The sequence below is a fragment of the Larimichthys crocea genome, chromosome XXIV, assembly GCF_000972845.2.
Source record: "Larimichthys crocea isolate SSNF chromosome XXIV, L_crocea_2.0, whole genome shotgun sequence".
Taxonomy (NCBI): domain Eukaryota; kingdom Metazoa; phylum Chordata; class Actinopteri; family Sciaenidae; genus Larimichthys; species Larimichthys crocea.
In genome coordinates this window covers 2,999,583-3,022,210 of record NC_040034.1, presented here as the reverse complement: position 1 = coordinate 3,022,210, position 22,628 = coordinate 2,999,583, and the positions used below count along the sequence as shown (strand labels likewise).

At 42.6% G+C, this 22,628-nt stretch overlaps 3 protein-coding genes across 6 annotated transcripts in view; 1 reads left to right on the top strand and 2 right to left on the bottom strand.

Annotated features, from left to right (window-relative positions):
• pcnx1 (pecanex 1) overlaps positions 1-6,983 on the bottom strand; it is a 30,660-nt gene extending 23,677 nt beyond the window's left edge. For 2 of the 4 annotated variants that reach the window (XM_019277857.2, XM_019277858.2), the window contains exons 1-5: positions 6,414-6,983; positions 4,985-5,199; positions 2,368-2,473; positions 869-905; positions 30-95 (exon numbers count right to left, since the gene is read on the bottom strand). In XM_019277857.2, the coding sequence (XP_019133402.2) occupies positions 30-95; positions 869-905; positions 2,368-2,473; positions 4,985-5,199; positions 6,414-6,566 (577 nt within the window). In that variant the 5' untranslated portion in view covers positions 6,567-6,983. The remainder of the gene's footprint in view (positions 1-29; positions 96-868; positions 906-2,367; positions 2,474-4,984; positions 5,200-6,413) is intronic. The other 2 variants (XM_019277860.2, XM_019277861.2) reach the window with 1 other exon arrangement.
• Positions 6,984-9,616: 2,633 nt separating this feature from the next.
• med6 (mediator complex subunit 6) lies at positions 9,617-15,957 on the bottom strand. Its single transcript, XM_027274947.1, has 11 exons — positions 15,952-15,957; positions 13,908-13,961; positions 13,328-13,506; positions 13,016-13,121; positions 11,959-12,167; positions 11,791-11,882; positions 11,441-11,523; positions 11,247-11,355; positions 11,024-11,139; positions 10,887-10,914; positions 9,617-10,278 (listed from the first exon to the last, which is right to left on the bottom strand). The coding sequence occupies exons 1-11, from the start codon at positions 15,955-15,957 to the stop codon at positions 10,148-10,150; spliced, it is 1,113 nt and encodes a 370-aa protein (XP_027130748.1). The 3' UTR covers positions 9,617-10,147.
• Positions 15,958-16,609: 652 nt separating this feature from the next.
• ttc9 (tetratricopeptide repeat domain 9) lies at positions 16,610-20,316 on the top strand. The gene is made up of 3 exons (XM_010744387.3): positions 16,610-17,315; positions 17,676-17,858; positions 19,413-20,316. Exons 1-3 carry the CDS (start codon positions 16,835-16,837, stop codon positions 19,493-19,495), a joined length of 747 nt encoding a protein of 248 aa, XP_010742689.3. The 5' UTR covers positions 16,610-16,834; the 3' UTR covers positions 19,496-20,316.
• The last annotated feature ends 2,312 nt before the right edge of the window (positions 20,317-22,628 follow it).

Sequence of the window (22,628 nt, the reverse complement as noted above, 5' to 3'; positions counted from 1 at the left end):
ACGAGAAAGATTTTCACTTGCGTGTTTACCGTGATCGTGGCTGCAGCTCTCAACAAGAGTCAAACTGATGTCGTCTGAAGTCTTTCCCACATCTCCTGCAAAGATCGGATGAAAGCAATTAAGAGATGACCCGTTCAATGAATTATTAATACATTCACAACCACTACCACGAACCCTGGCCACCCTCACATAGAGGATAAATAAATAGATACTCCGACCTTCTTCTCAGTATCACCACTTCTCTGAGAGGTGCTCTGAGATAATGAAAATACAATGCCGCGATGGCTGTGCAAGATAATCTTTGAACAACGATAGAAAATGTTCTTTGCAATCACAGTGCGAGTCTTACTTGGTCATGCTTGTACGCTGGTTTGCGACAGACAGTCTGAGTCTGAAGGGAAGAGGATTAAAACACTAAACCCCAGAAGAGTCCTTGTCCCACTTCAGACCATTTCCTGTCACTGCAAACTGCCAGCTAATTAGAATGGCATCGAAAAGACACTGAATTATTCACTCGACGCAGCCGCCTCAGTCTAACACTCAGCACAATAGACCCAAAGCGGAGCTGCAAGTTCATTTATTGTCGTCTTCTTCCTGGAGAGTGACTCCCACGTCGGGTCTTACAGCGGGTGTTATTGCTTTCCAAACTCAGCAGTGCCCGTCAGAGCTGCCTCATCTCCGTGTGCGACTGCTGAGGTCACAGTAATGCTGAGTCAGGCTACATCTCCCGGGCAGCTGGTGTGATCGTGGTCGGGGATGTGGTGAGCCCACAAAAAGGAAATGTATCCCAGGGTTCTCTTCACTCTGAGGCTACGTCGGCACAGAGAACACTGATTTAAATTACACATTACAACGTAGTCATAGTTACCTTTGGCTACTGTTGCTCTTCCATGGGTGGGTGCGATCTGAAATTTGAATAAAAAGATAAGAAGTCAGGCAAACGTCGTTCATGAAGGCATGCGATCGCTAAAAGAATACAGCGTCCAAAGGAAGACACCATTTGTGCGTTACAAACAGCCGGCGCCTCGTCACTGTCAGGAAACTTTTTGGCTCCCCCCCCTTCGTGCTCGGTACAGCAGCAGCTGAGCAGAACATGCTGGCTGATTATCGACTCAAGGACACGCAGTACAAAGACGCGGAACACGGCACCCCTGGGGATTCAGAGGTTAAATATATCTCGCAGGATAAAAACAGCTAAATAACTTTGAATATTAAAAAGGAGATCAGCTGATGGACAGCTATGTGAGGATCGGAGTAATGAAAACACCCCCTGGAACAAAAGCTCGAGTGCATCTTTGATGGTTACAGTAAACACAGGAGAAACTGGAGGAGCTTTAAACGCTGTCAGCTCTCAGCAGACGATGCTTGTTTGCGTATTGTTTCCCAGCAGTTTACTGATTATTTATCACTTGTAACACAAGTAGTGAATCACGGGACGGTTTTGTGAATAAACATTCACGAGTCAATGTTTGATGAGTCACGTGGAGATCGGTGAAACTAAATCACAACTTTAGGATCGAGTGTCCAGTGAAAACATCAGAATCTGTATGTTTCATGTCCGCTCGGCCCGACTGGGGTTGATTTACTGGAGTACGACCAACGACAGTTTGACTGTGACACAAATAACTCCCTCGTTCACATTTATTACTCCCTATAATAATAGACACCTATATATAGTGCATACATGTGACACTCGCACTGAATTTAGACGCTCAAATAAAATGGCAGACAGTAAATAGAGTTTATGTTTACAGTCTCATTTAGTCTAGATGTAGTGGTAGTGTTGTAGAGGAGGTCCTCTCTGAAGAGCTGGAGGTCCTCAGGAGGTCTGTGAAGGTAGAGAGGGACGCCCCTGATCTGGGAGGAACTGGTAGGACGCTCCACCAACGGGGAACAACAGGCAAAGTTTGGATCGGCCTGAGCGTACGGGTGGCAAATTAGTTCCTTATTAATCAAAAATGAACTTTCTGTTGAGCAGCTAATTGGTGTGCACTTACCATACCTTGAGTGCAGACAAGATGTAAAGTTGAAACTAAAACAGTAAATATCAGATATACCAGATGTTGAAATTCCATCAGAATCATCGTTTTTGGTTGAGGCTGAATATTCAAAGCTGGATGTAAGTCAATCAATGTAGATTCAATGTAGGTCTGTTATCTCGGGATTGGTTTAATTAATGTTATTTCAATGTTGGTTCAATGATAAAACAGTGATTGAACGAACATTAATGTCTTTCACCATTGAAATAACAATGTTATACTTCAACGTTGATTCAATGACAGTTTCGTTGATGCATCAACGTTAAATGATTGACAGCGTCGGTCTGCTTTGTGGGATATTTGTGCAGCAGCTCTGTGCTCTGCTTACCTGCTGGTTAGACTCCATCCCGATATAGGAGTTCCTGGAACTGCAGTCCACCGGTGGAGTCTCTTGCCTTATGAAGTCTGCCATCTCGATACCCCCTCCAGGGTCCCTGCACACACAAACACACTTGTATTACCACACAACAGGCACAGTGAACTCCCTCTCTTAAACCTGGATGGATGATGTGAGAGTGAAAGGTGTCACTGGGCTGTCCTGGCTCAACTTAGGGGAAAACTCGTCATGTAACTTTATGAAACAGGCCTGTGTTTTTAATCCTTTATATGGGGTTTGAAAATAAAGTGAAGGAGGGAAAAAACAGATGAAAGCATCCATGTAGATTTTGTCCAGCTCTATATTTAGCCACGGACGTGCTTGTTTAACCAGTCGGTATGTCGAAACAAACAACTTGCCAGGGATTGTCTATAAATCATTTCCATATGCCAAAAATGTTTCATAACGGGTCAAACCGCAACACAAACACTCCAAGTAATTGAGCTCGAACACGTAGAGTTGGAAACAGAGGCTGGGAAAACGACCAGTCAGGGGAAAATGGGTGGGCGGCGTTGCGAAAGCACCTTAATCAACTTCAGCTCAGCTCGTCTGCTCTACTGTAAACTCAAACAACCTGGAATGTGACTCCAGATGTGTGGGCAACGCTGCGACTGCGTCTGTGTCTGCCCCTGTGGTCAGGACGCTCATTCTTCTTGTTGCCTTTCCCCCCTCTCTCAGCGTCCTGCTAAGCACTCTCTCTGGAATGTGAATATGAGTCACTTCTTCGAGTCATGGGCAGTAAAACGCTGAAACCTCGCTGGCTTTTGTTCCTTCTGAATGACAGACCCGCGCCTGGCATTCAGAGTCGGGGGTGAGATGTTATTTTGTGGTTTTTAAATATGTCACAGTACTTGTTATTTATGGTAACCGACGACATGGCAATCATACAACCATTCTAGACATAACCTTCATATTAATGAGGTCCCTAACTACCCCAATCAAAGCATTAATTAGCACATATGTCACGTCTTATAACATGTTCTATCACACCAACATTCATGTGTCCACACACACATAGATATATCAACTGATGGTCTTAGGACCTGGGTTGACGTTGCTGGTTTTATTACTACCTTTTTTAGAAAGAACCTCTAAAGCTGCGTCTGCCTGTGGTGTACCGCAAGGCTCAATTTTAGGTCCGATTCTGTTTTTAATTCGTCAACATACTGTATCTTCCCACTGCTACGTGCACAATAAATAGATATTCCAGTGCGTCTTAGGATTGATTTTAAGATTTTACTAATCACCTAACTACACTGTCAGCATGCGAACCCGTGTGAGCCAGCGTGTATCCTTAAATCCTCTGGTGGTCACTTCTGGTTGTTCTCAAAAGGCTCAAAACTAGACACGACTGCTGCTTCTCCATCAGGAAGACTTTGGATCGACCTACCCGAGGAGACGAAGCTCGCTTTTACTCTTTTTAAATACATTCTTATCCTTTCATCTCTTTATCTTTTATTGTTGTATCATTTTTTTATGCCTTTACTCTTAATCAGACCTGTGTTTATAATGTCAGACCTCTCCCTCTTTCTTCTGTTTTTTAATTTTTCTTTTCATTGTACCGTTTGTTTCTGTGGCATTGAATCTGTTACGTTGTTGATCTTAACCTGTGCTCTGTAAAGCACTTTGTTAACTCAGTGGTTAGAGTTAAGTGCTAGATAAATAAAGTTATTACTATTATTATTATTATCACTCTGACAATCATGCACCGCGGCCACAGGACGTGTTGGGTAAAGATCTGAAGAGAAATGATCACACAGGAACCCTGTGGACTTTTTAAAACCACCACTGGCGCTCTGGAGGGGACGCTTCTGTGAGTGGGCCCCGGTTTTGTTTGTTCTGGTGCACAAGCATGTGGGTGATGCTGCACACGTATTCCTGCCAACGCTTTCTCACTACAGCGTATCGCTTGCGTACAGGTGGCAGCAATGCACCCGAGAAACGCGGGAAGAGAAGCGGACAGCAGAGTGTAAGCGATGAAGGGGATTTCAAGATGAGCCTGGAAACTGTTTTTGTAAGGCCTTGAGGATACAAACAATGTGCTCTGCTGGAGAACGCTGAATGACTGCATGTAAACAGAAGGGAAACTCCTTCAGGTGAATGAATGAGGCCAGCTTCCAGTGTTTACACCGAGCGACAGCCTTGTAGTGGATCTGAAAACAAAGCTAAACAACACACACTACATAACAGCATATGATCATCTAATAAACTGTGATATGACACGTCTCTCTCTGCAGGTGAACAGCACACACAGTAAAGATCTTACTAGCTCACCGATTACTTTCCCATCACTGCTGCTGTTGCAGCTCGAAGCCTTTAAGGCGAGTTATTGATTCTCCTTGTTAGAGTCTTTTCACATGTCACCAGTCGAGGACCTTCAACCTCGGCTCTGAGCACAAAACACCAGATTACATCACCTTTAAGTGTATCGACTGACTCCACGATCAGGAAACACCCAACACTACTCCTCCACACAATGCCTCATGGTCCGAGCAGCCTTAGTCACCTTTGACTCACAAATCCAGAGATAGAAAACGCACCCGGCTGCTGCGTGAAGACGTGAACTCACCCCGGGCCGTTGCTGTCCTGCCGACGGGTGACGCCGCCGTCGTTCGCCCCCTCGGTGCCACCTCTGCTGCCCTGGCTCTCCTTGGCCTGGTGTTCCACGACCTCCCCCTCGTCCAGGGCGTGGTGGAGGCGGAAATTCACCGTCTTCAGCAGCAGGAACATGGCAGCTATCACACCGCAGTAGATTCCCACTATCACCATGGTCGGCTGCAGGGCCTGGGATTAGAGAGAGGAGCAGAAGTGAACTTGTGTTTTAATACTGTCGAGGGAACAGACTGTCCAAAATAAGATCTGCACCTTTTATTTTCTTTCTATTTTCTTTATTTATCTCAAGGGCCAAGAAGCAACACCGAGAAGTCATACTATTGCACAAGGTTGTGCTATTTTGTTGTTCTTGGGTTAAGAAGGACAAAACTGAAACTCCCACAGGTTTTTAAACGGATATTTTTATCCGGAATGACAATGCTGAAGGACGTTCGGCCTCGAGGAGGTGCAGCAACAGCTCCTGTAAACACAGCTGAAGAGAAAACTTAAAATGCCTCGCAATTATTCATGACGCACGCTGGCAGCACTTTAAAAAAAAAAAAAACACGGCTGCGTTCGATCACTTTAATGTCTCTTTTAATAGGGAGGCTGCCAAAGGAAGGATGTGATCATCTGCCGAGCACCTGTACAGGCTTTTTATTTATTTATTTATTTATTTATTTTTGCTGCCTGAGCTCTCCCCATCTTTCTCCTGCGTCTGCGTCGTCCTTGAGACATCCCGCTGCATCTGTAGTTATCACAAACACGACAGCAACCTTGCTCAAGACCTGTGGCTCAATATATATATTTATATATATACTGACAGAGCTGACCGGTGGATTTCCACTTCCAGGAATAGATCGGAAACCACAAACCGATTTGAAACTTCTGGATATAGAAGTTAGTCGCCTGCTTCCTGACCTGGGTGCAATGACGCACTGATATTTCAGGTTTGTTGTTGCACAGGTGGACTGCAACTTGTAACACCTGGTGATCTGGTGAGGAAAAAGTAAAGATGAGCAGCAGCCAGTTTGTTTGTTTGTTTGCTGGACATTCAAAGTTGCCAGATTGCTGTGATGCATCAGTCAGTCAAATCACTACAGACAGGAGGAAAACAAGCAGATAAGATGATGGAGGAGGGTTTTTAAATCCACTGATTACAGCCTGACACAGTGATCAAACATCCCAGCGGGTCTTAAACGCATCAAACAAATAAAGGAGCGTTCAGGTACCATGTATATATAAAAATAAAAATGTTTAAAGGTTGTTTCAGTCACCTTGTGTTCAACATTACCGTTTAGTTACATTGTCTCCGCTCCAGATAATAGACAGAGACCGACCGTTAGTCTCCTGGCTAACGGACACAGACACAAACAAACGGGGGGGGACTCGAACCCGCGGCTCACCATGTACAGCGTGAAGGGGAAACACAGCAGAAACAGCCAGATGTAGAGATGCAACGCGTTCACGAACGTGTTCTGGTCGGGGTCGTAGTACCATCCGCCTGTGACTGAAGCCCAGACCCCCTGCCTCAGGATCTGGAGAGTCTGCGACCCCATGTTGAGGTTTTTTTTTTTTTTGTTATCACCCCCCCCTTTTTCCCGACGACGAACCGGACCGACGGAACCGACCAAAGGAGGGCGACACGCCGCCGGGGGGGCTGCTAGGCGTCGTCGAACATGACAGGCGGTGTTTTTCAGACAGTGGCCGGCCTGAGAGTCCCCTCTGCAGCCATCTTCTCTGCTAGCTGCTGCTGCTAGCCAGCTGGGGCTCTGTTTGTAGTCCTCCACGGAGGAAGGACTCTCTATCCCACCACGCCCTGCGAGCGCGCTCTTCTTCGTGGCATCCGCTCAAGGTAGCAGCAGTAATAGACGCTGGTAGTAGCCATGGAAGCGGCTAATGCTAAATAAACACTCCTCTCACTCTTCAGTGATTTATGGAGTGACTCCACACACACACACTCTCACACACAGTGACGACACACACTCATTAAAGATGATTAATTAGCAGACAATTAGCAGCGCGAGCCTAATGTGATTGAACAGCGACACCTGCTGGACAGACGCCGCCACTGCAACATACAGACTGTCAGTGATGAAAGAGATAGATAGATAGATAGATAGATAGATAGATAGATAGATAGATAGATAGATAGATAGATAGATAGATAGATAGATAGATAGATAGATAGATAGACTTTATTTATCCCAAGCTGGGAAATTATAGTGCAGCAGCAGCATTACACAAAGTGACAAGTGACAACATAAGAATAAAAATATACTATAAAGCAAACTATACATAATAAAATATCAGAAAAGCAATAGTAAATACGATAAAATAAAATATATTGTACAGAGGTATATACAGCAAGTTGGCAGTGTTGATATGTACAAAGTAGGGAGAAGTGTGAGGTGACTGTAGATGTGAGGTGACTGTAGACATGAGATGAGATGAGATAATACTTTATTTATCCCACAACGGGGAAATTCACTTGTTTACAGCAGCGAAAAATAGAATCAAGGAGGGAAAACACAAGGGTACATATTTACAAAAAGTACTAAAAGTAGAATGTGCAGATTTAAGAATGTGCAGATTTACAAAACAAGTACTAAGGTAGAACATAAACTTAAAAACAACAACAACAAAAAACAAAAACAAAACAAACAAGAACAAAAAATAGCAATGGAGAAAAAATAGCAATGGTAGACATGAACAAGAGACTACAACTACAACATGAAAGGTGTCAGTGTGACGAGTTAAAAACTCTACAGGAGAAGTTTTATTAAAAATATCACATGGATTTTATCCATTATTATTGATCATATTGATCAGAATCAGAAATACTTTAATAAGTATAGTATAGTAATGCTGCTGTCAGACTTTACAACACCTGATTGTCAGTGATAGTCTCCTGCTCATGTTCATTGCAATGTTTGTTTCTATTTTATTCCGTTTTATTTCATTTATACCTTGCAGTTCTTATTTATATTATGTTCACTTATTTTTGTGATTACTATTTATATCATGGTCACTACTCTATAGAAATAATACTATTATTTGTATCATGGTCACTTTCTTTGCCAAATTACTTACGCTATGGTCACTTTTACACTACAATACTCTTTATATATCATGCCACTTTTTATGCCACTCAGTACTTATCTGTTTTTTAAGGTTTTTGAAGGTTGATTGTTTGGGTTTTCTTTCGTGGTTATTGTGTAGTTATAGATACTTCTGTCCGTTTAACTTCTGTCTGTTTATTGTGTTTTTGTTTTTTTATTTTGGCCTCTTCTACTTTTGTTTTTTTTTCTATCTTGCTGCTGTTACAAGTGAATTTCCCCGTGGTGGGATAAATAAAATATATATCATCCATCTATCTAAAAGGTATATGTATATATAAGGTATTAAAGGTATGTAAAAGATAAAATTTACAGTTAAATACTGTGCAACAACATTTAGAGGAGATGCTACACGTTTAAAAACATGACAAGGAGGAAATGTGGACCACAAAATAAAAATTAATAAATAAAAAATAATGTTACATCCCTGTCTAAGATGTGGGGAAAGTAACAAGGAGTTGACCAACAGCTGTTAATAACCACAAACCAAATTTTTATTGTCACTTCCATAGAGACTTGGCTTAGAAAACGGAGGGTGGCCGGTTCAAGTCCAGTATGGAACAAGTGGAAACTATATATATATATTAAAGGGATGTAAAAGATCAAATTTACAGTTAAATAACAACTGCAAAAAGTGATTGACCATGTTTGTTTGTTAGAAGATTCAAAAAAGAAATGATACTAAGGTCCAGTTCCATTTAGCTGTATACTGTCTGGTCCTGGTCTCGACTTAGTCTCAGAACAGTTGGTCTTGACTACAACACTGCCTGCTATACATGTCAGAACATGACGAGGAGAAAACGTGGACCACAAAATGGAAACCACGCTCATATCTTGAGTCATTTTTGGAATGATGTATGAGACAGATGTTTCACCAAGGTGTTCCCAGTGACCCGAAGGTGGTCCTCCTTGGTTCAGCCCCTGAAGGTCTTGAGGGTAGAGCCAAAATCAGTTTGTTACAAATACTCGTGGGAGCTGCTGCTGAATGTGTCACAATGTGATGTTTTTTTTTGATGAAGGGTCACGGGTGAAAAAGATGTTTTGGGACATTTTCAAACCTTTATTTGTTAGTGACTGCTGACGAGTGACAGAGGGAGGACGACATGCAGCAAACGGCCACAGGTTAGAGTCGACAGGTGCACGCTCTGCCAGGTGAGCTATGAAAACTTCACTGAAGATTATCCCAAAGGTGAACGCCCGTCATCCCCGATATAAATTCTCCACGTTATGAGTTTATCATGACTCATGTATAAATATCCATTATCTGGAACTGCTTGTTCTCATCAGGGTTGCCAGGAGCTGGAGTCCATCCAGCCTGTGACTTAGGCTGAGAGGCGGGGTACACCCATGGAAGCCAGAGAGAACCCACACAGACAAACCACTGCAGGTGACCCGCGTCTATAAATATATTTTAGATTTAGATATTTTGTTCAGATCATGAAGAAAAACCGATCAGGCGAGACTCGAGACAACAATCAAACACGTCAGGACACAGTGGCTGATACATTTTAATACAAAAAAGCAGTGTAAAAAAAAAGCAGATGAAAGTGTTTGTAATTAGGTGCTCAAGTCAAAATGCTTTTTGCTTTTCAGGTGAGATAATCCTGCATGACACACATGAAGCGTGCCAGGAATTAAAGCGTCCTGTGAAGTCATTACGAGGCGAATGTTACGCTGATGTCAACAGTAAACCGACACTGATGCTGAGGTCAGCTTACCATCAGAAAAAGCCTCATCCTTAGCAAATACTGCTGAATGCCTGCTGACATCAAGCAGTTAACCCTGTTCGTAGTACAGCTGCCTGAGATGCCCATGATGCCAAACCCTATCACGTGTACGAGACTATGGTTACGGTGTAAAAGTAGCCCTGGCACAGAGATGAGCAACTGATGCTTTACGTGCCAGATTGTTCTTAGTATCCGGTAAACTGATGAGTGGAAGGGGAACAGAAATACTCCCGAGCTGTTCCTTCAGTTCGTTCTGTAGGACTTTACATTTCTGCCGACGGCGTGTGAAGAATGTCACTGCAGTCGTGCTCTCTTCTCAGGAGGCGGTTTGCTTGGTGGTGCCGGGGCGGAGGACTTTGTGGCTGGTTCCCTTTCCTCTTGTTTTACAGCTTCTGCGGGAGGTTCAGGCTCCTTCTTCACCTCCACTGCAAAAACAAGAACATGCAATTAGACGACCTGTGAATTTTGTGGACACATGAATCAAGATGTGAACACAATCTGCACAAGGTTTAGCACAACGCTCTGGGCGTCTTTCTCCCGAGCAACGAATTCCAGCTCGTACTGGGGGAGACCAAGGTGTTCCCAAGCTACATGAGCTATGTAGTCCCTCCTGCAGGTTCTACGTCTGGCCCAGGGTCTCCTCCCAGGAGTCACCCTAATGAGATGCCCAAAACCACCTGAGCTGGCTCCTTTTGACATGAAGGAGCAGCGGCTCTACTCCGAGCTCCTCACCCTATCTCTAAGGCTGAGCCAGCGGAGGGAGGAAGCTCATTTCGGCCGCTTGTATCCGCAGTCTCATTCGAGACATGACGAGGTGAAGGAACAACAAGAATCACAATCCTGCAGACAGCGTACCAACCCACCGGTGTAGATATAAAGAGCTCGTTCTAAGGTAATAAATATTAAATGATTCTAATTTCCGTGTGATTACACACTGATGAAAACGTACTCGTGAATATTACATCACTGATCCTCCTCAGTGCTACACACCGGACCTTTAATTGACACTATTGATGCATTTGAAGATCGTTACCTGGAATCGGCTTTTCACCGGGCTTCGGCTGAAAGTGCAGAAAAGAAAAAAAACAACATTACTTCAATCCGATCTTTTGATCTGAGGGAATTTCAGATGAAAACACTGAGAATGATGAACTGATGAATCACACGTACCTGGTAGAATGTTGGTGGAAACTTGGACCTGAGGTCCAAAAGCAGTGTGTCGACACGGTGCCTCTGAAACAGTGAGCTCGGTTCCTCTTTCTTCTTCGACTTGGGCTTGGCTTTCTCTGCAGAACAGAAGTTACTTTTATTTAGCTACATTTGTAGCATTCACTATTCATTTATGTTTCAGGAACTATTCTGTCTGGAGCTTTATTAACTTCCAAAACCGAACCTCTCTCCTCCTGATCCTTGAAGTGCCACCAGTATCCTTTGGATGGGTGATAGCGGCAGTACGACATGGCCTCATCAAAAGCAGACTGGATCCCGTGGACGGCAGAGAGCTGAAACAGATGTGATCGATGTCACTCACAGTAAAAACATTTTGTATTTTATTATGATATGATTAAACTACAAAATGAGTCTCACCGCTCTGGAGCTGATCACTGTTCCCAGGTCTGGGGCCTGATACACCACTCCTGCTATGATGTAGTAGTCGGCCATGGGAATTACTGGAGGATGAGATCACACAGTAGAAGTGGCAATAAGATCCTTACATGCAAGACTGTGTGTGATTAGTATAAGCTCATAAAATCATAAATCTAATGACCTGTCTCAGATTGTTGTCCTGTGATAATGACAGTAAGGAACAGACCTGTGGTCAGCTGTACTGCTCTCTTATTCTTTATTAAAAAGTAATATACACGTACGCTGTACACCGACCGCTCAGTATGCTCCAATTGAATTCTGAAAATTCAATCAGATGTAACACTGCTCACCTTGTGTTGGTGACTGCCTCTGCTGTTTACGGATTATATAAAGAATTGGCTCCTGAGCATGAAGAAGAATGTACTCCACTCCCACCATCTGACTGAGAAGAAGACAGAAACCAGTCAGCAGCATAACGACTGTCTGTGCTCTTAGTTTAATGAGTGAGATGAACTTACTTCAGATGCTCCAGAGTAAGCCGCTGCATCTTCACCACCTCGTTGTTACAGGTTCGGTCATAGAAGGGGTTGCTTCTCTCAGAGAAGTAGTCCAGCACATTTCCGGGGTTAAGAATCGGGACCCAGCCGCTGTCGACCCAGGATATCCCGAGAAGGTTGTCTGTGAACCGAATGAAAAATGTAACCGCCGTCCTGAGCTGTGTGCTGGTCTACTGAGGTACATTTGCACTGGTTATGTGTGAAGTTTGAGATTATACTGAGGCATTGATGCATCATCATCATAGCCTTAGGTTTTAATAAAACTGATCAGGAGGTCCAGCTCTGTCCTGGACTGCCCTGTAGACTCCAGAGGAAGTGTGGGAGAGGAGCTGACATCCATCACGGACACCTCCTCTCACCTCAAACAGCTCCTCCAGCAACAGACTGCTGCTGATGTAAGAAGGAGATCTGCCACAGGTCCTCCGATACAACACCAGCACGACTTCATGACTCTTTCTTCTCTAGATTTAAGATTTATGAATCATTTCTTATCGACCTTGTGTATACGAGCTGCCGTGTGGGATCACACATCATTTGATGTGTGGCTCTGTAATAACAGCTTCGATCTGAGCAAACATAACTGACTGTGTAATAACTCCCTCTGTGCAGAGAGAGGAGACTCATTCTCTCCATTTAAGTTTCACAATGCACATTTATCCATAAGTGTACTTTCATATATATATTCCTCTTATGTATATTTGTAGAGGTAGATGTTCTTCCTCCTTAGAGTTTGTTCTTTTTATATTGTTATTTATATTTTTACCTCATGCCTGTGTGTCTGTCTATACTGCCATATATATTTAGACTGATCATTCTGTTCATACTGTCAGACTGTTGTTTCTGTTTATATTGTTCATTCTGCCATATTTATACTATTTATATCTTCCAGACTTGTCTTTTCTTTTCTTGGATGTCTTTTAGCTCGTATATATTTTTAATTTATTTATTATTTTTACATCTTTTACTTATATTTTATATAAGCTGCATTGTGTCATGTCTGCCAACCTGTAGCAGTGACAGACTTCTTGTCCTCTTCTTCATCACTCTCGTTGAAGTCATCCAGGTTGCCAATGTCTGCAGGTTTGACGCTCATCAGACTGGCCAGACTCTGCATGTCTTCATCACTGAGGAACAAAGACATAAGAACAAAGAGAATTTAAATTTGAAGTAATATTTAGTAAGTATTGTTGAAGTACCACTCTCTGAGAGAACATCACGATACTGGTGTCCTAGATCATAGACATCATAAAAACATGTTGTACCTGTACAAAAAGTGCCCTAACAACTGGTGCTGATGTAATAAACAGTAGCAGAGGAACAAATAACTTACGTGGCTTTCCCCTCCCGAACAAATACACATGACAGCGACAGCTTGAGCGTGGCTTCCACCACTTTGATAGACAACGGCTTCAGCTTCAATGTCAGGTCAGTCTGGGTCGGCGTGGGACTGGCAAACCGCTTCAGGTTGATGTCTGCTGATGCCAGCACCTTACGATGCCCCTTGTTCTCCTTTACAGGACCAACAGACACAACAATGACATCATTGTATTGTATTTTGAATGACTGGAGGAGGAAGAATTACATTTAGTAGTAACAGTAATACCACAAATCCTCCATTAAAGTAAAAATCATAATTTATAATTGTACAAATTTAAAGTACAGCACAAAAAGAATGTAAATAAAAGGTCAAAATTAAAAGTACTAAAAGGGCTAGTACTAATACTGATAGTTGTTGTTACTGTATCATGTTGAAGATACTGATCATATGTTTTAAACTCAAAATGAATATAAGGGAGAAAATATGTACAATATTTTGTGGAGTGGAAGTGCATGCCAGATTTAAGTAATTTGACTGAGAAAATAATTGATGGGTTCATTTGTTACTTAGGAAGAGTTCAAGAAGTACTTACACCTTCAATGACAAATGTCCAGTCTTTGTCCTCAAACTCATCAGCACTGACCTCCTGAAACACAACACGCAACAAACAATGAACATGCACCCATTACTCATGCATGTACGTACATGTGTGTTGCTATCATCTAGTTGTTGAACATATACTCTTTATAAGCTGTGTAAATGTGACATAACTATTCACAGTTACGGGCAAGTTAGAATCACCAAATAAGATCAGATTAGATTATACTATTTATCCCACAGGAGGGAAATTCACTCGTCACAGCAGCAAAAGATGTGTAACATACACTACAGAATAAAATAAAATGGGCAAACACGACGAACAGATAGAAAGTATCCTTCAGCCTATTCAACACACAAAAAAACAAACGGGCAAACAGTAGACAGATGTGCAAAACGAGTACTAAAAGTAAAGTGGCCATAATATAAATAATATTGCACATTGTAAGTAATTGGAGTGGAAATATAAATACAGATAAAAAGTAAAATACATACAAAAGCTGTGGTGAGTAGTGGTAGGAATTGAAACAGTAACATGATCAGGTGGTGCAGGTGTTGTAGATGTGGGTGTAGCAGTCTGCTGTGTCATGTAGGGGTGATGGATGATGGATGTCAGCTTAGCTAACATCCATCATGGACAACACGTCTCACCCACTTCCTCCACGGAGTTCAGAGGACAGTCCAGGACAGAGCTCGCTCTGCTGATCAGTTTATTGAATCTCCGACAAACTATCTAGGTTGGGCCTAGAGCCAGGGTAGAGATTACAATGCCATAATTACACCAGCAAATCCTACACACTGGACCTTTAATCATCTTGATTAGTTAAGTTGGAATAAAAGGTTGTAAAGGCATTTTAATTAAGTACAAAAAAATACATTATTGTTACTTAACTGGCACTTTAAAATGTAATCTTAAATGTAAATCATGGTATTTTTAATCCTAATTTATCAATATTATGTCTGTACTTTTATGTATTGCTTTGACATGTGTGCATCCTTCTTAACAACAACAACAACTGTATATCCAGATCTCCTCACCAAAAAAAAAAGCACCAGTCTGAGCATTGCACAATCAGCCACATTTAATAGCTTTCATGGTTCATGGTCTTTATTTCTGATCAGCAGCATTTGCTCCAGAGAGCTGAAATTCCGAGACACACCCAGACAGCTGAGTTCACTGCCCTGCGAGTGTGACAGGACAGATGGATGTAAGCATGGTGAGCGCACAAGCTTACACACACTCACTCCAGTGTGGAGAGAATTGCAGTCAGAAATGAGAGGTTCTTTTGTCACAGGAAAGACAGCGTATTCATCACCTGGCTGAGTGCCTTCCCCCCTTCATAACAGAGGCTCCTAACACTATTACCCAGCATAAACCCCGGTTTGAATGACATCATAGCCTGTCATTAGAGACTGTGGCTTGTCATGAGTCTGTCCAAAGTGGCTGCGCAGAAGGAGAGCAGTCTGGGTGAACAGCAGCCAAGCTGCTCGGGCGAGAGACGACAGGCAGGATGATCTTTATCTGATTCATCTGAGTGGAGATGAGTGCATTCCTCCAATCTGAGATGAGGGCGGCAGACTGGAAGGGGCATTTAGGTGGAAAGAGGGGGTTGACACCTCCTACTTGTAAGAAATTTAGTCTAAAGAGGCTGAAATATTGCCCAATTTCCAAATGGACTCACATGCAAGGCCCAGAGAGAGAGAGAGATCTGATAAAACAAGTAGTTATTCATGAGTCAAATAAGGTTTTATGTCTTTTATTTGACTCTAATTAACACAATAATACAAGACATACAAGATGAAGACACAAAATATATTGAGGTGCAATGAGGCAGGACTACACTGTAAAAAAATGTCTGTACATTTTACAATGAAAAAACTGCCAAACCATGACAGTAAAGTATGCCATGAAATATGAGTGTGTCATATTTCAAAACCTTTATTTATACGTCATTTCAAGAGGATTTATACAGAGTAAAGTAATACTGTATATCAGAGAACTGTATAGAAAAACACTAACATTTAATGGCATGTTTTACTGTCATGGTTTGGCAGTTTTGCATCATAAAATCTCAAACATTTTAAAATATGGAATAAAACGGCAACCTTATCGACACTACTAATATCCTATTACTGTAATATTAAAAAAGGTTATTCTGTATTTATTACGGTAAGATTGTGGCAAACACAGCTGCCACTTCTTTACTGTAAAAACATTTTTTTTTTACAGTGCCATAATTCTGTAATTAATATGGAATAACTTTTTCTAATATGAAAGGACACTGTTGATTTCATGTATAAGTGTTTTATTCCATATTTGAAAAATGCCAAACCATTACTGCAAAATATTACAGCGTTTTACTGTATAATGAACAGTCTAATGTGAAATACTTTATTCTGTGTAAATCCCCTTAAAATGCTGTATAAATAAAGGTCAGTGTCATACTTCATGGTATATTTTACAGTCTTTCACTGTAAAATCCACAGACATTTTAAAATATGGAATAAAACGCCTTTTTTTTTTTTACAGTGTATATTTCCCTAAATACTAAAATAATGTGGTTTGCTGAATAATTTCCTTGTGCAAACAAACTGATAATGAAATCATCTCCAGATAAACTGATGATCAAACCTCTCCTCTTCCTGCTGGAGGACCCCCATGGGACCACTGGCCTTGTATTTATCGACCAATCGGGCTCGTCGGACGGGAAAAATAGGAGCGCAGGCTCCAGCAGAGGAGCGCGCATCGCGCGTCGCGCAGGCTTTTGCGCACAGAGGAGACGTAGCTGCGACACTGGCGAGGCGAAGACGCGACTACCGGCCGAGAAGATGCAGTGAAGAGGAGCCTCAGACTTCCCTGAGAATCCACAGCCAGTGCCCGTCGGGGGGCAGCTACAGAGAAATAACGTCGAGAAAAAAAAAATGAGCGTGATCAAAGCTGGGCACGACGGGAGGGTGGACGGTGGAAGAGGCAGCCACACCGACAACGGCAGCGGCTCTCCGAGGCTCCAGCAGTGCGCTCAGCCTCCCAACAGCAGCGGCGGCAGCAGCCGGACCAAAGATGCCAGATATCAGCAGCAGCTCCAGCAGCAGAGGCATCATGGTGCGTCGATGCTGAAACAACCGTCTCACAACGAGCCAGCCGACGTCGTGAGGCGGGCGCTGGACTTCAAGTGCCAAGGCACCCAGTGCTACAAGGATAAGAAGTACCGAGAGGCGATTGGCAAGTATCACCGCGCTCTGTTGGAGATTAAGGGGCTGTGCAGGGTGCTGGGAGACCCGGACACCAGCTCCAAGCCTCCGTCCCCCCTCCTGCCCACCATCAGCAAGTCCACCACGCTGACAGATGAGCAGAAGGGGGCCATGGAGAATGCAGAGCTGGAGTGTTACAACAGCTTGGCGGGTAAGAGACGTTTCACACACACACACACACACACACACACACACACACACACACACTGCACTTATCCTCTTTCCAACACAGAAACATACTGGGAATACTCCAGAACTCATGAATGATTCATAGACAGTATGAGTCATTCTCAGGCTTACCCCACTATCGCCCTCACTTTCTTTTGATATCCACTTCATATGGGTGGAATATTTATTTCCCCCTCGGTGGATTCAGTTATTTTATTTGTTAGAACGGACCAACAAATCCACCCATCGGTGCCTAACAAGATATACATCACCTTCCTCTGCTGTAAAATAAAATGTGTGCAGTTTGATCACTAACTTTCCTCTTCTCTTTCTCTTTCTCCAGCCTGCTTGTTGCAAATGGAGCTGGTGAACTATGAGCGAGTGAAGGAGTACTGCCTCAAAGTGCTTCACAAGGAGGGGAAGAACTTCAAAGCTCTGTACCGATCCGGCGTGGCCTATTACCACCTAGGAGACTTCCAGAAGGCGCTGTACTACCTGAAGGAGTCGCACAAACAGGAACCATCAGGTCAGGGTCGAGCTCATTGGGCCATTCGATCGCACTGTTCTTTCTTCCATGACAAACATGTTTACTGTGTTGGTGGTGCACTGCTCGCTTTCCCCTGTTTCATCCGTCCATTATCTGTGAGTGCTCGTCCTCATCAGGGTCACACTTAGGGGGCGAGAGGCTCATCACAGGGCACATAGAGACAAACAACAGCAGTTTGTAGCCAATCCAGTGATATGATGATGATATAACTTCAGTGGGGGATGTTCTGCTGAAAAATGAGTATTTTTGGTGATAATGGAGTTTTGTTTTCATTCGTACGGCTTCTCCTGTTTGAATCTGAACACTTCTTCCATCACCGCTTTTGGATATTTGAGCGATTTGAAAGCATGACTCTGGATTCTGGCTGTTGATTTCGGGCAAGTAAGTAAATGATGAGTCAGTTGTACGTAGGATTTGATGGTGGTGTTAATTCAGTGGAGTCCCACAGAGCTGATCGGGGGTGATTGAGATGAGCATCAAATTTAATTTGGATTGTCTTCAACGAAAAAAAAAAAGAAAAATTCCACATGTTGTGGTTTTAATCAAAGAAAAATACATAAATCAAATAAGACAAAGATGAATGTCAGTCTGTCCTCCTGTGTATGTGCAGTGTTAGTCACCTCAGATGAAGGACTCAGAGCAGATCTTTTTCACAGCAGACATTTTGACCCGGTCCCTGTCTCAGCACACCATGACAGTGTGACAGCGGACCAGCATGCACCCTGAAGACCAGGACACCTGTAAGCGAAGCGGCTAAATGGAATCGAACCATTATTGATCTCATTATTTACACTTGTGCTCTCCCTGCTGTGACATGTCAGACCGTCTTCAGTGAAAAATGGCCTGTCGACAAGCAGGCAAACAGGAAGAGGTGAATGCTGGGAGCCAGTTAGGAGATTGGAAACAGGTGGGCGTGCAAAGTCAGGTAATGACGGATGACGGAGGACAGGAGAGGAAGAGCAGACAACAGGAAACTTAATGCAAAGCTGAGATGAGCTGGTTGTAGCCGAGCTCGCAGTCTGCTTCTTTACACGTTAATGCCACCTCTAGATTCATGAAATATTGGGGTCCCTGAGGGACCTTTAACATTTATGTCATTGATTCTTCTACGCTGAGAGACAAATGAAACGTTTTCTTACCAAGAACATAACAAGCTTTTCACTCATCTCTACTCTCTGCACTACAGTGCATATATGTTCTTTTGAGTATTCAATGAAAGATTAATTCAGAGAAGATGAGGACGTGCTCATCTACGCCACAATGCAAAGGTGAAATCTGCATCCTGAAGCCGTCTCCAGCTCAAATCGTTCATCTGTTTGACTGTGAATTTGTATTAATTGCACGTTTGATCACGTTTATGTTTCACTTGATTGATGACACCATTTGTAGTTTATTTATAGTTCGTAGCTTCACTGCCTCTTCGCTCTGTCAGACGTCCGAGCTCTGTTTAGGTGGAAGATTTACGAGCACACTGATGCGCGCTTCCTGCCTGAGCAGGAAATAAATCAGCCTTTTCCTGTCTTTGTTTTGCAGACACCAATGTCATCCGCTACATCCAGCTGACAGAGATGAAGATTCGCCGGAATGCCCAGAGGGACAAGAAAGAGGCGACATAAGCACTCAACCGCCTCACCCAGTCATAAAGTTTCAGCCCTTACTGTGTGCCACCCAGACCTTACACACCACGAGTCAGAGGTCTCGGTGTGAAAAGATATTTGTTTGCTTTTGCCTTGCACAGCATCCGGTGGCCAGTTACGTGATTGATCTTCATCATTGTGTGCTAGAAACATTTTTTTTTTATTTAGAACAAAAAAAAATTGTACCTGAAACTGAGTTTCCTGTCTCTCCGCCAAAATTCAAACTCGTACGAATTCCAAGTATTTTTTAACCTTTACAAACTGATGCACTGCCAGTCCAAACATTGCACATACAGGCCAACACTTGTGATAAAGAGAGAGAGAGAGAGGAGGAGGAACAAGGTCCTCCGAGTGAATCCAGCACGTCTGCAGGCGAGTGTAGCTGTAATTTAGTACGTGCCCTCGCACAAGATGTCTCTTGAATGGCATGGAGTAATCGAGTAACAACCACCTACACGTCTGTCACCGTACTTTTGATTTTGAAAGTACGACAAAAGGTCCAAAATGTTTTTATATCTGAAGTCAGAGGTGCTTTCGGGAAAGTAGGTTTTTTACGAAATGCCTGGACGAGGACGTCAAAAGCACATGGTTGCTAATTGCAGTACAAACTTAAGAGACATATCACAAAATGTAAATAGGCTACTTTATAGAAATCACACAAAAAATATAATGGAGAGGTGAGCTATTTGTGTTTATTAATGCCAAAACAAAGCACTTCATTCACAGCATTTTCTGTATCAACAAATACTGTATGTTTACTGTAAAGGTATGCGTGTAATAAATGTGTCTATTGATTGAAAGACTTTGTCGTCGTGCTGCAGCGGTGGATTTCCTGTTTCCGTTTTTAAATTTTCTGTGTTCTTCAGAAGCCGAAATAGATCTATGGAGAAACGCTGACGTCGGCATGTGTAAACAAAGCTGAACATCGCTCGTTGCCATGGTGAAAAACAGATAAAAAGTCGGCGCATGGAAGTTGATTTTCCGTAAATTACATAACAGAAAAACATCTTGATGTAATAAACAGAATCAGTGGAAGGATCCCTTTAGATTAAATGACTTTTTTTTTTTTAAATCTGCAATATTTTTTGGCCACTTGGTCTCCTTATTAACACATTAACAGACACAGAGCAGTGTTAGCATCTATGGCAGTAAAAAGAAGTGCACAGTGACGTCACCTGCAGGTTTCTGAAGAGACTTTTTGAAGCTCAGAATATGCAGCTACGTCCGACGCCATGTTGGCAGCCATGCCTCTTCTGCAAAGACGAAGATGATCCTCAGACCTGAGGCGGCTGAATGACGTCTGGGTGCTCAAACAAGCCACCTCTAACTGCACCTACCTGCCAATCAAAGCTCTTGCTCCTGCATAACTTTAAGCCTTAATATAATGTGAACAGGTGAGTTGTATATAAATTCACCCTCAGTACAGTTGTCATGAACGGGGAAATTAGCTACAGAGACCAAAACTGTTTTTTGTACCAGGCTGTAAACATGTTTATTTCTGCTATAACATGGGGACTTATGGAGACTGACTCACTTCTGGAGCCAGACTCAAGTGGACGTTTGAGGAACTGCAGCTTTCAGGCTTCATTTCCCAGTGGCAGCTAGCAGTGAAGTTGCAGATTGCAACAGAATGAATACCCTCCCACGCCTCACCTTCTCCTTTCCAAACAAACTCATATCTAGATCAGCGTTTGGTTTGTCTGCTCAGGGCTACTGTAGAAAAATGGTGGTTCAACATGTAAGAGGACCCGCAAACGATTCTTATTTCCAGGTGATTACACACTAATGAAAACATACGAATAATTATTTTCCTCCTCCTGAATCTCTCACACTGGACCTTTAAATGCTCCACTATGTTCACTATCTAATCTCTGACTGTCTGCTGTGCTGAGGAAGTCAGATTTATAGCTTCTTTCCCACTTTTTTTGTGAAAGCAGCTGTCTGCTGCCGCACATAACAACATGTGAGCGATGGGAGTGAACTAAAATAGAAAGTTTGCGGGACAGTAAATCAAAATAATGAGCTGAAAGATGCTAAAATATGAAGGAGAACTGCTGAGGGTGAACTACAGAGTACAAGAAACATATATATTTATATCCAAACTCAACAATCAAACAAGGAAACACAGCCTCATAAAAGAATTGGTGACCAGACGGATTGTTTGCTATGATTTTACTCAAATCAGTGTGTTCCAGTGCAAATACAAGTCAGTCAGTAACAGTATTATTCCCAACCTGAACAATGTCCATCAGCAACGGTAAGATCAGCTTATTCGTGGTAACATTTCACACAGATGATGACGCCTCGGCTACACCTCAGAGGGACAACTTCCTTTCAACTAGCACCCTTAGTTGAAGATACTGAGTTTGTACATTGAGCATGATCACATTCTGCACAGTCCTCAGAGAAAAAGCATTCACATTTACATGTATATCGGGTCACACTTTGGGTAAAAGACAGATCAGATATCAGAGGATGCGGCCCCTCCAGGCTCAGAGGTCACTTGACATTTGAAAATGAGAAAAACAGGCGTTAAGACCGGAGTCTGATAATGTTTTTCACTACCTGAAATCCCCCCAGTACACTGAATTTCCTTGTCAAGCAGTTTAAAATGATGCAAAGAATTATTTTAAAGTAATATCGAACACAAGTAAAATGTGAAAACAAAAACTAGTGTGCACAAACCCAGTTTGCATGCGTTTAGCTCTGTCAAATCCCCTTTTTATATTTGGATAATTAAATAATCTGTTGATCATTTTTCGAGCTGATTAATTGTCTATAAATTAAACAAAGCTCATCCCTTCCTTAAGCCCAAATTGTTGTCATCAAATTGCTCGTCCAAAAACCCATCACAAAATTCAGTTTAGTGTCAGATCACATGAAGAAAAGCAGATTCTCACAGTTTAGGATGAAACCAGGGAATATGTTAGGGACATTATACACATGATATTTGAAAGAAATGCATTCACACAATATACTGAATTTCACTATACTGCATGAGAGTGTGTGGGAACATTTCAGTACGTCGTATGAGAGCATTCTTATATTTTGTGAGAGGTTTTCAGCATAGTAAGTCAATGCATTTGGTTTCACCTGTATGAGGAAAACGCCC

Coding starts and splice junctions, on each gene's coding strand:
- ttc9 (XM_010744387.3), top strand. CDS start 16,835: ATGAGCGTGATCAAAGCTGGGCACGACGGGAGGGTGGACGGTGGAAGA. Junction 17,316..17,675: donor GTGTTACAACAGCTTGGCGG/GTAAGAGACGTT, acceptor CTCTTTCTCCAG/CCTGCTTGTTGCAAATGGAG. Junction 17,859..19,412: donor GCACAAACAGGAACCATCAG/GTCAGGGTCGAG, acceptor TTTGTTTTGCAG/ACACCAATGTCATCCGCTAC.
- med6 (XM_027274947.1), bottom strand. Junction 13,122..13,327: donor GTTCGGGAGGGGAAAGCCAC/GTAAGTTATTTG, acceptor TTTGTTCCTCAG/TGATGAAGACATGCAGAGTC. Junction 10,915..11,023: donor TTCCACCAACATTCTACCAG/GTACGTGTGATT, acceptor CTGCACTTTCAG/CCGAAGCCCGGTGAAAAGCC.